Source organism: Poecilia mexicana, unplaced genomic scaffold (genome assembly GCF_051168715.1).
Source record: "Poecilia mexicana isolate PSO_F unplaced genomic scaffold, ASM5116871v1 scaffold_10, whole genome shotgun sequence".
In the NCBI taxonomy this organism is placed as follows: Eukaryota; Metazoa; Chordata; class Actinopteri; order Cyprinodontiformes; family Poeciliidae; genus Poecilia; species Poecilia mexicana.
This window is the reverse complement of record NW_028263379.1, coordinates 4359370-4372529: the sequence shown is the minus strand read 5'-3', so window position 1 is coordinate 4372529 and position 13160 is coordinate 4359370. Positions and strand designations below refer to the sequence as shown.

Genomic DNA, 13160 nt, shown 5'->3' with positions numbered 1-13160 from the left:
AACACAAATGTTACTTGATCCCCTCCATGGTGAAACATGGTAGTGGCAGCATCATGAGCTGGTTTTCCATCCAGCCTGCCTGAGTGCAGACAAGCCAAGAAGATTTGCAACCAGACGATTTGCTGGATTTAAATGCACACCGCACCATTCAGACTTTATTTGTAAAAAAAAAATACAGAAATCATAAAAAAAAAAAAATCACTTTCACAAAAGCTGCTGCATTTCCATTACAAATGGGCGCAAAACTTTTACAACTTTTATAATATTAAAAAAACTGAACTGCAATTGTTCTGTCTCCATTAAATAAGAAATTAAATTAAAATTTCATGAATAAACTTGTTCATGCATGGTAATCATGGAGGTAATGGATGTAAACATGACATATTTATAATCGTCTGAAGCAAAAAAAATGTCTCCGTTGCAGTTTTTGCTAAATACACAAATTTAGATACGACTGAGAAACCAGTTGAAAACCCGAGTTTTTCTAATGTTGTGCGTTTCCATTAAAGCCACTTTTTGTAACTTTTACAAAAATAAATGTTATACATATTTAAGCTACATCTATGTTATGACAGTGTGATAACTATCTCACTGTATAATCTCGCTCTCCTTCCTGAGCTGCTGACGTCTGAAGAAATGCACCAAAAACAACCAATCAGAGGTAGGAGGCGGGTCTTATCGCCGTCAATCAACCTCCTTCATTTAGCAATGCTAAATGTGCTAACAACTTACCGCTACAGGAAAACCGTTTTTGCAGTGGAGATGCAGATGGATGGTTCAGACCAGAGCATGCTCATACCAAGCTGTGGTCTGAGCATGATTGACAGCGCTAAGACCCGCCTCCTGCCTCTGATTGGTAGCTTCTAGCTAGCACTGTAAGAAGACAGAGGGGTTTTATTTTATTTTTCTTATGCTATTATGAAATATGTAAAAACACTTAAAAAAAAAAAAAAAAAGTTGCATTCTGCAGCTTTGTTTGTAATTCCAGTTTTTGGATTTTTATCCAGGTTCAGGAGGTGTGAATACTTCTGCTCCTTGTTTTTCTACATTTCTGCAGCCTGTAGTTTCATGCCTCCATGCTGCAGTAATTAAGGTGCTGTTATATTTACCTAACGGGCCTCTGGGTGCCTAAAGGGCCAAGCAGATCCACGTCTTAACGAGGCTTCCAGGTCCAGTGACGATGCACGGGCCCTGCAAACTTTTACAAGCTAAGCTAGCCTAGCATAGCAGCCATAAGCATCAGGACGGTTTACAACTTCTGCGCAACTGTTGGCAGTGAAAGGTCAAAGGAACAAAGAGTTTAATATCCAGATTTACAATGGCTTAAAAAAGTATTCACATTCAATTCACTTTTCCATATTTTGTCACATTATAACCACAAATATAGAATACTAAATAATAAATTAATGTGAAAGACAAAGTAGTTTCCATGGTGACGTAGAAAGATACAAGAGCGTGATCTGCGATCGAACGCGGTGCTTGAAATGTCTGTATTCATCTGTTTCCTGCTTTAACTGAGCCATGGTGAAATAACGTGGCTGCTGATTGGTTCTTCATGTTATTTCCTGATCATTGAAACGTTTGAACTCAGCAGAACGAGACGCTTATCTGCTGCCCTAATTCACTTCACAGGCTCTCACTGTTTACGCCTAAAATGTGTGTGTGTGTGTGTGTGTGTGTGTGTGTGTGTGTGTGTGTGTGTGTGTTTGTAATACCGTATGGGGACCATTTTCCTGACACTATGTTGCGGGGACCCACTGCTCCTTGTGGGTCCGAAGCCTACGATGCTTTTGGGTCGGGGGTCAGATTTAGGACTAAGGTGTGAATTGAGTTTTGGTTGGTTAGAGTTAGGATGTAGAAATGAATGGAAGTCAATGGAAAGTCCCCACAAAGATAGCCACGTAAACGTGTGTGTGTGTGTGTGTCTGTGTGTGTGTGTGTGTGTGTGTGTGTGTGTGTGTGTGTGTGTGTGTGTGTGTGTGTAAGGGCTTTAATAACTATAATCACTGCTGGCTGCATGCGCTCCGTTTTAACCAGAGATAAAAATACCCAGAGGAGAGAAACGAGTTCCTCCAAAACGATTTTCACTTCATCTGATTTTTTATCTGAATCACAATAAGCAGTGTTTGATTTCATTGTGTTGGCGCGGAGAGACAGAGGGGCAAGCGAGGGGAGTGTGTGTGTGTGCGTTTGTAGGTGTGTGTGAGAGGCCAGCGGTGTGTTTCTTGTGGTCAGAGACAAACTGCTGCGACGTTCGCCTCCAAACTGGGAGGAGAAGTCCTGGGAAAAATGGGAAACCAAAAATATTCACACCAAGTGAAGATTCAGAGCTAACAGCCATTCAGTCGAACGAAAAACCGTTCGACTGCCTCAGTAACCAAAATTACATTATAACATTATTGATCATTCAGCTTAGACAGGGACAGCAGGCAATGGGGGCAGGTAGGATAATAAAGTTCAAGCTAACGGCTTGTTCTGGCTGCCATCTTTTCAGCGAATGATCAAACTCATTTTAATTTATCATGCAATCAGTTAATTTATTGATTATTGAGGCACAAACAAAAAACTGAGCATCAAACTTTGACGGGTCTCGTGTGACAGTGAAGCCCAGAGACAAAGACTCGTGACTCTGACTCGGGTTTTATGACGAAACTTTGACCTTTAACCTGAGATGAAATTAGGTGCGTTTGTTTTATTATCCAGGACGTCTGTGGGCGGTTCTTAACGTGTCAGCATTAAATCTGAGTAAAAATATTTTTCACTCGTGAAGTCAGCATCTTTACAAAATAAAAGCATTCTTACTGATTCAGTCACAACTCAGACTGAGAGGAAAACTTCATTTAGTTTTCCTTGCTGTGAATAATTGAATTATTTTAGATTAAAGACGGCGTTAACAGGTAAAATAAAACTGATTTGGTGATTCTGCTGCCTCTCAATAATATAAACTACCGTATTTTCTGCACTATAAGGCGCGCCTTATAATCCGGTGCCCCTTATATGGACCAATATTGAGCCACAACAGGTCTAGCAACTACGGTAAGCAGCCGCCGACTTCATTTTCGCCTGTAGAAGAAGAAGAAGAAGAAGCGTGCGGTGCATGCTGGGATAGTTGTCAGAACGCTGGTTTGTTAATAAAGTTTGACTGACCCATCTACCTACCGACCGTCTATAATCAGGTCGTCTGCAGGTCGTTTAGCACCACGTTCTCCACCAACATGCTGTGGGCGAACGGAGAAGGGTGACCATCGTCCGGCCCCGGCCCAGTCAGAAGGCTGTCCTTGCTGACCGGAGTCGGACTGTTTTGTTGACATTCACTTTAGTGCAGCTCCATCTAGTGGATGCATAACGTAACTCCAGTCTCTACTGTAGCGTCTATTCTATGCGCCTTATAATGCGGAAAATACTGTAAACAAAATAAAAGCTCTAGTTTCCTGATTTGTTGCTATCTGGGAATCTCCAGCCTCGTCATCAGAAGTTGATCTGTAAGCCGCATTAAAAACATCCAGCAGTTTCCCATCTGGCTGCTGCTACCTCTACGGTTAGCATAGCATCTCTGGCACAATCCCAGATCTCTTCCAGACTGGATTCAGAAGTCCCAAACAAATCCAGATTTAATGAAAACTGGAGTTTGCTCAGGAGAAGCCGGATGGTCGATGTGGTTTCACACTCAGCGCAGCGCTTTGGGTTCTCGTTTTAAAACCAGAGCCAGTGGTACTTTGAGCAACTTTAAAAAAAAAGTGACCTGCAACAAATCTAACAACTTTAAACAACAAAAAATGAAGTGACTGTTGATAAATCTAGCAATTTTTTTTGTCATTAGTGATTTTCAAGTGTTATGCCTGAGCGTTGGGTTTACGCCCCCAGCCGTTACCAATAGGAAAACTCACCTGCAGTAGCCACTGTTCAACCACAGAGGGCAGCAGTGAGACAACTTCAGGCCAAATATTGCAGAATTTAACAAATCTACACAAAAATACCCCAACTTGCAACAACTTAACGATGGAACCATTAAAGACCAACTTACACATTTTAAGTGCAAAATCAAGTTAATTTACCCGACGGGTTGGTAGAACTGCTGACGCGTTTCGGTTCCTCTGTTTCCTCGTTTTTATCTCCTAAAACATTTTTAAAAAATTTGTTTACTCATTTTTATCTCTTAAAACGTTTCGGTTCTCCTCTTTCCTCGTTTTTAGCTCTTATAGGACAGAAATCCTCCGCCCTGCTGTCTGCTGAGACGTTCTTTCTGCTCGGTCGGCTCCATCTGGAAAACCTTAGCAGCGCGACCCACACAGAGCCGGGACAGGAACGCTGGAGATGTTGGTCTGCAGGAACCACATGAAAGCCCCGAGACAAATGGGGGAAATTTGCTCTAAAGAATTGGATGTTAATTATTTGTTTTGGCTGACTAGATTAAAACATTTGTTATGCAGAGTGTTGGTGTCAGATCTGTTCACTCCGCTGACTCTCTGTTTACTCAGCCGGTGAAGTGTCTCTGCTGCAGCCAGACGGGACATTTCTCTGCTGTGTAGAGTGGGAAAACTAACAGTTTCTTCTCCAGGGGTATGAATACTTATGGTCTTGTGTCCAGGGGTATGAATACTTATGGTCTCTGTGCCGTTTTGTCTGCTGCAGCCACCTGGAGGACAACCAGATCAGCGTCTTGGAGAGAGGAGCCTTCCAGGACCTCAGGCTGCTGGAGAGGCTGTAAGTTTTCACACATCCAGCCAAAGTATTCACACCCTGAACTCTTTCCAGTGAGTGTTGCTGGGATTTTACTCTAACACCCTGAAATAAAAAGCACCTGGCAGTTCTGGAAGCTGATGTTCTGGTGCAGAAAAACCCAGAAGATGCGTATCCAGCCATTACTGACTCATAATGAGATGAATAGAAATGCACTCCACACTTTTCAGATTATTTGTTAAAAAATGTTGAAAATCAACAATCTGTTTCATCTGACGCCGCCATGACGCTCTGGTTTGAGTTACTGTCACATAAAGGTCGGATTAAAACGCACAAACGTTTTTTGGTGCGTTCTCGCCAAACGAATTTCGCGTGTCAGCCGCACCTCAGCAATCTAGCGCGGCGTTTTGAGCACTTGATGCGTCCAGCGCTTCCGAGAAATATGCCGGCAATGGAAAACAACGGCTAGGGCGTCTGACACGCCCTCGCTGCACTTCGACACAGACTGAATGTAAACCAGAAACATGTTGATGTAGAGCAAAATGTCAGACACGCGTCGACCTCGAAGCATCGGACGCGTTTTTGATGCGCGTAACTGTCACGATCTGTGGGTTTTGGTGAGGGAACACGCAGGCAGGCCAGGATGAAGTGAAGATGATGATTTAATGACAATAATCCACGGGAGAGAACAACGAACACACGACGGCACAGGGAAGCTGGCTGGTTCCACACGACCAGGACCGACAAGAGACAAAGACAACAGGTGGGACTAAATACACGGGAGGGAAATCGAAGAAACGAGACACAGCTGGGATCAATCAGCAGGGAAGACAGAGACCCACAGCGGAACAGGCTAATAAACACAGAAAACTTCAAAATAAATACACAGAAAACACAGATCACAACAGTAACATGTTTGGTGTGAATGCAGCATTTGTAACGATTAGGGCTGCTGGGGAAAAAATAATTCCAAATTTAAACTCAATATCTGACTTTTTCTCAGAATTTTGACTTTTTTTTCTCAATTTCCAAATTTTTTTCTCAGATTTCTTTTGATCTCAGAAGATTACAGTCATAATTTTAGTTTTTCTTCCAGTGGCTCTAAGCCTCTGCTGTAGTTTCGTGACATGACAGGAAAAAAGTTTAGGCGGTGTGAAAAGTTCTGCAGGACTCCGTATTCGGCTTCCTACAGCTGCTCAGCGATTTGCTCTGGGATTTGTTGATATAGCAGATTCAGAGTCACACACACGCACGCACACACACACACACACACACACACACACACACACACACACACACACCTGCAGGATGAGGCTGAATCCACATTTATCCCTGTAAAAACTAAACAGTCACATATTTCAGATAGTTTAGTCTGTAAATGTTTTGGTTTTATCTGGAAATGGAGATCAGCTGCTGATCTGAAGATGAGGAGAAATATTTAATATTTAATACTTTTGGGTCAAAACTACAACAAAAGAATTTTTTCTGGTTTTAATGTTTTATTACTCTGACTTAAATCTGAATTTAAGAACTGTGAAAAGATGGAGGTTGATGTAAACCTCATAAAGATGCTGCACAGATGGTTTAACGTGAAAGTCAGCTAGAATATCTGTTTTTTAGTGCTGATCGCTCTTCAGCCTTGAGTTAACTTTATACTGTAATTTAAACCAAATAATTATCTCATAAAAACTGTTTCAACAGCTAACCAACACATTTCTGGATTATTTTCACTCACATTATCAAGTTAAAATAATTACTGTATTTAAATTATTATTCAGCCTTTACTTTTCAGATATAGGAGCTGCTTTTAAGTCAATATCAATGAGAGTGTTGATTTTAAAAAAAGTACCAGTTCCACTAGCAGATTATTTCACTCATAATGAACATTTTTTCATGATAAAAGTGAAATAATCTGAGATTTCTTTTTTCACAGAAAACTTGGTGGTCGGTTCACCAGCAGCTGCCATGTTTTTGAGTTAAAAATGTTTAAATGTCACAGGAAATGTCAAAATATGACTTAGCAGTTATGAGTTATTGGCAAGATATTATTAACAAAACCTAAACACCAACTTTAAAAAAGGCAAACATAAAAAATACTCTTGAAAGAAATTTATAAGTCTGGTGGGGAGCAAGTAAAGTCTGGCGGCTGCCAGGCTGATGATACACTAGAGGAAATCCTGAATCTGCCAGAACGTTTTCATCAATATTAAGGAACTGTTTACTTAAAACAAGCTCCTATATATTCCTGAAAAGTTACCTGTAAGTTAGATTTGTCTTATTTTAAATGTTCTAAGGTATTTGCAGTAGAAACTAGACTGAAATATTTGTTAATATTTTGTGTTTTTTCATAATTTCATGTGGAGTATCTCCTCCCATCAGGTTATCCAGTCAGAAACGGTGAATATGTCTTTGTTGTTGTCTCTGCTTGGATCAGAGTGAAAGTCTCTGTCTCGGAGGTCAGAGGTCTGTGTCTGTGTCTTCTCCAACACTAACTCGATGCCACGGCCCCGTGACCCCGTGACCCCGTGACCCAGCCCTGCATCTCTTTTTCCCATCCACGCCTCATTTCTCAGCCGGCCTGATAACGCGCTCACTCCCTCCGCTCGCGTTGTCCTCGTTTATCTTCTGCTCACATGGGAACCAGGAGAAGACACATCTCTAACATCTGACATGTTTTATGCTGCAAGAGCCGCAGCTGATAAAACACTTAAAACCTTTATTTGTGGCTAAATTTTGTCCTCCATCTTTACTGGCTTCTTTTCTCTGTTTTTCCAAATCAGAGTGAATCAAAAACAAACCCAGCATGAATTATTATTGTCATGTTATTATTTTACTCATAGATTTTTTAAAATAAATTTCTCATCTCAGGCGGTTGATGTAATCTTGTGGTTGTTCTTATTTTCCCTCAGAGTTGTATTGGTGTTTTTTGGAGCTGTGTGTGTTAAATCTGACTGAGTTTTATCAGTAAAATGTGTAACATAACCTCTGACATCGCTCACATTCTCATTCCTGGCAGACATTAATGAGGTCAGGAAGTTTTTCTTCCACCCAACTTTCTTCTGTTTTCATACAGTTTCTCCCAAAACAAACTAACAAAAAGTTTTTACTCAGTCTTATCTGAGGATGAAGGTGATGATGAGGAGTTTTAAATCACTGACAACCTGCAGGAGACACTGTGATCTGATTGGTGCGTCCAGGTGTGGTCCACCTGAATCTGGTCCTAACCTCCATGTTGTTTCTGTCCCTGCAGACGCCTGAACAGAAACAAGCTGCAGTTCCTCCCAGAGCTTCTCTTCCAGTCCAACCCCAAACTGGGCCGAGTGTGAGTCCTCCTTATGGTTCCCTCCTTATGGTTCCCTCCTTATGGTTCCCCCCTTATGGTTCCCCTCTCTTGTGTTGTGTGAACAAACATGGCCGCCGCGCCGTGCTCCTCTGGCTGCTCAGGTGAACTGAATGATTCTGTCTGGGAATCTGGAGTTTTCCCAGAAAGGTCAGAGGTCAGAGCGATGCAGCAAAGCCTCCTACTTCTTCTTCTTCTTCTCTTTTTTTATCTCGCCATCTCATTCTTCCATCAACCTGGTTTCTCCTCGCTCAGCTCAGGTTGAAGAACCTTTTTACTGGTTTTGCAGTCTGGATCTCTGTGATTGTTCTTGTAGTTATTCCTGTGTGTGTGTGTGTGTGTGTGTGTGTGTGTGTGTCAGCAGGGCTTGAATAGTAAAACATGCAATATGACTGCTGACAGTAACAGTTTTAACAATTATTCACAGGTATTTATTTATTTAGTTCATTTTTTAGTATTTTGTTTTTTAATTAACTAACTGATACATTTATTTATATTATGTTTTTTATTTTGTATCTGTTAAGTAATTTGTTTTACTTTTTTATTTTTGTTTTTTTAATTAGGTAATTGTATTTATTAACTTTAGTTTTTTTAAGTTTACTTATTTATGTTTTTTATAGTTATTTTTTTCATCAAAATTGATTTTGATTAGTTATTCAGTATTTATTTTTATTTAGATAGAGAAATAAGAACTGATGAGTAAATATTTTGACCAACTTTTCAACAGTAACCAGTTTCTGATTTTAGCGGTGATGTCATTGATGACATCACACTTTCATTTACGAACATGCTGGTTTCTTATTAATTATCAATCGTAAAGTAAAAGTTTTTGACCATTTTTCACTCATTGTGTTTAAATTAATTAAAAATAATAATTTTAGTTTCTGCTGCCGGGTGTGAGCGGTTTAGGTTGGTTTATTAATCTGGTTTTATGAATGTAATCTCTGGGATGGGTGAAGATGTCTCTGAAGCCTCCAGCTGGTTGAACCCAGTGAACCTGGAGCCGCCGGTGTCTCTGCAGCGCCCCCTGCGTGCGGCGCGGTGCGCTGCAGAAACAATGCTGCTCCGTTGTTCTTCCATAAAACCTGAAACTGCTCTCCGTTGTTCGGATTTTCCTCCTTTTTAGCTCGGATCTCCACGGACGGATCAGGAGAACGGAAAGCGATGAACGCGATCCAAACTTAACATCATAAATCTCATGTTCTTTATATCCCAACGTTCCCATCAGCAGAATTTAAATTACACTCTGGACTTTCTTCTCTGTCACTTTTACTGATTTTCTCTCCAAAACTCGACAGTTTTTCCTCTTTTTCTCAGGAAGAAGTGATGATGTGAACGTCTGTTGGTGTAAAACAGAAAGAACAGAAATATGTTTCAGGATGAAGGTAGAGAAGGACGTGAAACGGGGGATGGGGGTTGCTGGTGGCTTTCTGGTTTGGATTTGCAGCCTTCCTCCCTGTCAGCCTTGGTTAGATATTAAATGATGGTAGTGTGATAGGAATTACCTCTTAACCCTCCTATTAAAGCCGTGTGGTCTGAGGTTTGGAGAGGAAAGGAGCTGGAGCGCCGACCAGGAGAAGAGAAGCAGGAGGAGGGGCGGCCATGTTTCTGGCTGATTTACCTCTTTATGAACTTTCATTTTTCTGCTTGAACAAAGCAACACATGAAGCATGAAGACATGAAAACTTCCCGCTTTAATGGAAAACGTGACTTCAGGATGGAGCCTGGGGTTCTTCCAGGTTCTAGCTAAAGAACCCAGAACCAGGAGCCACTGCAGTCTGTGGTTGCTTCCCCACGGAGAGCGCCGTCTCTTTAAGAGGCCTTAACCTGAGTTACACCAGCGCTTTAAGAGGTTCGCATTAATCCAACTCCAGTCCGATTGCCTAAAGAGTCCGGTCCGGTTGGTGAGGTGTGAACGCCAATTGACCTCTGACCTCTGGACCTCCAAACCCCAGTCTGGGTTCGGTTGAAGTGAACTCTGGTTCGGTTTGAACGGAGACCGCTCCAGAAGCAGAAAGTGGACTACAGAGCAGGGCATTCTGGGTAAATACAACCAAGGCTAGCATGCTAGCCTAGCGCTAGCAGCAGAAATGTCTCCTGATCTTTAGCCTAAAGAGAAATCCTCCAACCGCTAAAATCCTCCATCTTGTTTCCATCTGGTGAAGAAGGAAGTTGCTCTCAGTGTCTTCAGAGGTTTTTGTGTCGTTTCCTTCAGTGGTTCTTGGTGCAGCGCCCCCACAGGCCAGGAGGGGAACAGGCTGGTTTGACTCAGAGCCACAGCAGCTGGAGGAGGAGCAGATGTTCTGGTTCCAGTAGAACCGGGTCAACCGGACCATCAGGAGAGGAAACATCCTTAGATTCCCAGTGAGCTTGAACTTTGACTAGGACAATTCCACCGAGAGGTGCATGAACCTGGTGAAAACACAGAGCGTTGTTTTGGATGTAAACCTGGAGTCGGTGGTTCTGGGAGCCTGAGAGACAGTGTCCTCACCACCTGTCTCCGGTCCCACAGCGACTCAGACCCGGACCAGACCCAGACCCGGACCAGACCCGGACTGGACCCGGACCGGACCCGGACCGGACCCCGACCCTGACCCAGACCAGACCCAGACCAGACCCGGACCGGACCCCAACCCTGACCCAGATCAAACCCGGACCTGACCAGGACTGGACCCCGACCCTGACCCAGACCAGACCCGGACCGGACCCCGACCCTGACCCAGACCGGACCCAGAGCTGGTACTGGACCCAGACCAGACCCGGACCGGACCCAGACTGGACCCAGACCTGGTACTGGACCCAGACCAGACCCGGACCGGACCCAGACCCGGACCCGGACCTGGTACTGGACCCTAACCCAGATCCAGACCAGACCCGGACCGGACCGGACCCCGACCCTGACCCAGACCGGACCCAGACCTGGTACTGGACCCTAACCCAGATCCAGACCAGACCCGGACCGGACCGGACCGCGACCCTGACCCAGACTGGACCCGGACCTGGTACTGGACCCTGACCCAGACCCGGACCGCTGCTTCTCCTCTCTAGCTGCATGTTGGTGCAGAGATGCTGACCGCAGGCGGAGCGGCGCTGGGCTGCTGCCAGGAGCAACTTGGTTCTCCTCGGGTTACGTGTGATTGGTCGGCGAGGGGCCCAGAGGGATCAGACTCCAGACATGAAATACTTTTCTAATTACACCGAAATGATGAATATTCTGTAACATAGCAGTGACTTGGTCCTTATAGCAGCACAAAATGATGTTTTAACATAAACAGGTTCTTCTGTGGTGGAGGTGACCTTTTTACCTCGACTATATGTGGAGAAAAATGAAAAATACAATCCGCTCTGCTACAAGATGAAACTTTCTCCTTATAAAGACTAAAACAAGCAAACTCTAGAAGCTTTGATCGTCTGACACTGAAACTTTTATCAGGTCGGATGGAAAAGATCATATGAGCTGCCGTGTTTGGTGAAAAGTATTTCATAATTTGACAGATTTTTAGATCTTTAGCTCCGTCCATTTCCCCACAGCATGATGCTGCCAGCGCCATGTTCAGGGTTAGTTTTCCTCCTGCTGCAGGTCACAGAGTTCGTCTTTTGATTTGTTTTTTCTTCCTGCTGCTCTTCCATGCTGACCGGAGGAAGAACCGTCAGATCGCAGGGCGGTTTGGGTAATCCTGTGTGGTTCTTCAGGGTTTTGCTGTAATGGCTGTTTTTTCCGCCGCTCCATGAACGCCAGAGGCCAAGCTGTCAGGCTGAGGGGCTTTTTAGAAGCTGAACTGAAGGAAGGAAAGTGTTTGTGTCCAGAGAGAGGACAACAAACGGATCCAGTCGCTGCGTCCTTGACAACGATGCTTAACCCAACTGAGCTGCAGAACAACGGCGGATAAACGCTGAGAAATGTTTCTAACAGCAAAAAAACCGTCGCCCTGAGCAGAAACACGGAACAGGACAGAGAAACCATCCGCTGCAGTCTAGGTCAACAAATCAGGGTTTGTGAGGCGGCCTATTTAAATCCTTTACTCAGGACCAGCTGGTAATTAACACACTCCTCTCTGCTGATTGGCTGATGGATCCTCTGCTGATTGGTTAGCTGCTCTAATGAAACTCTCTTTTCTTCTTCATAATTATCTGATTTCATATTCAGTTTTATTCCAGAGTGTTTTCAAAAAATTAAGACCATTAAAATAATTAAAAAGTATTTAAAATAACCTGTTATTAGTTTAATAATACCTTCTTAAATTAATAAGGTATTAATTTGTGGTAAGTACAGGTAGAAGTGAGCATTTATCACATTGTTTATCATTTATTGTGATAAAGTTTTTATCACGAGAAGAATTCTGATAAATTAATGTTAAACGAAACCCCAAAACTATCTTTAGATTTTTGATGTTTTTATTTTGTTTTGTTCAAAGAATCAATAAATATTAATAAACATGATTAAATCCAGTTACTGTGGGCGACTTAGTGACACAAATCAGACTTCATGTGATGCTGTGCTAAAGAATAGGAATGTTTCTCAGAGCAGTGTTTGTGTTTGTGGGGCCATAATTGCTGTGACGCAGCTGCAGCCTTACAGTTAAATAAAAAATAGACAGTTCTTCTTGTCAGGTTTGTCGTTATCACAAAATATGGTGATAAAACTCCATATGAGTCCATGTGGCCTAAAAATCCTGTGGGTTTAATATGAATTCAGAAACTGATGAGACATTAGTGAGAAACTTAAAACTCAGAAATATCAAAAACAGGACAGAACTGGATGTGAATGAGGCGATTAAACCAGAGGATTTATAGATTACTTATAGATTTATTGATGGTTTATAGATGACTTCATGACAGAAACTAACAGAAACTCTTAACTGAAAATGTAACAAAAGCAGAAAACTTCTAAATATAGATATTTCTAACTAGATGAGCGATTTGATTCTTTTTAACAGTTCTTTGCAGGACTTGAGTCTCACAGCAAGAACTGTTTGTTGTTTACGATCATGTTCTCTGCTCACACGTCAACAGCTATTGTGTTTTTATTTAATTTAAAATTATTTAATAGGCGGTTAAATGCAATAGATAAATACATAATTGATAGAAATGGGTAGATAATTTTTATATTTAATGGCGCAGAAGAGGATTTCTGTTTCTG

General features: G+C 42.4%; 1 protein-coding gene across 1 annotated transcript in view; it reads left to right on the top strand.

The window, feature by feature from the left end:
• The window catches only part of slit3 (slit homolog 3 (Drosophila)), a 234923-nt gene that overhangs the window by 18618 nt on the left and 203145 nt on the right, over positions 1–13160 (top strand). Inside the window, exons 3-4 of the mRNA XM_015005503.2 lie at positions 4633–4704; positions 7931–8002. Coding sequence (XP_014860989.1) covers positions 4633–4704; positions 7931–8002 — 144 coding nt within the window. The remainder of the gene's footprint in view (positions 1–4632; positions 4705–7930; positions 8003–13160) is intronic.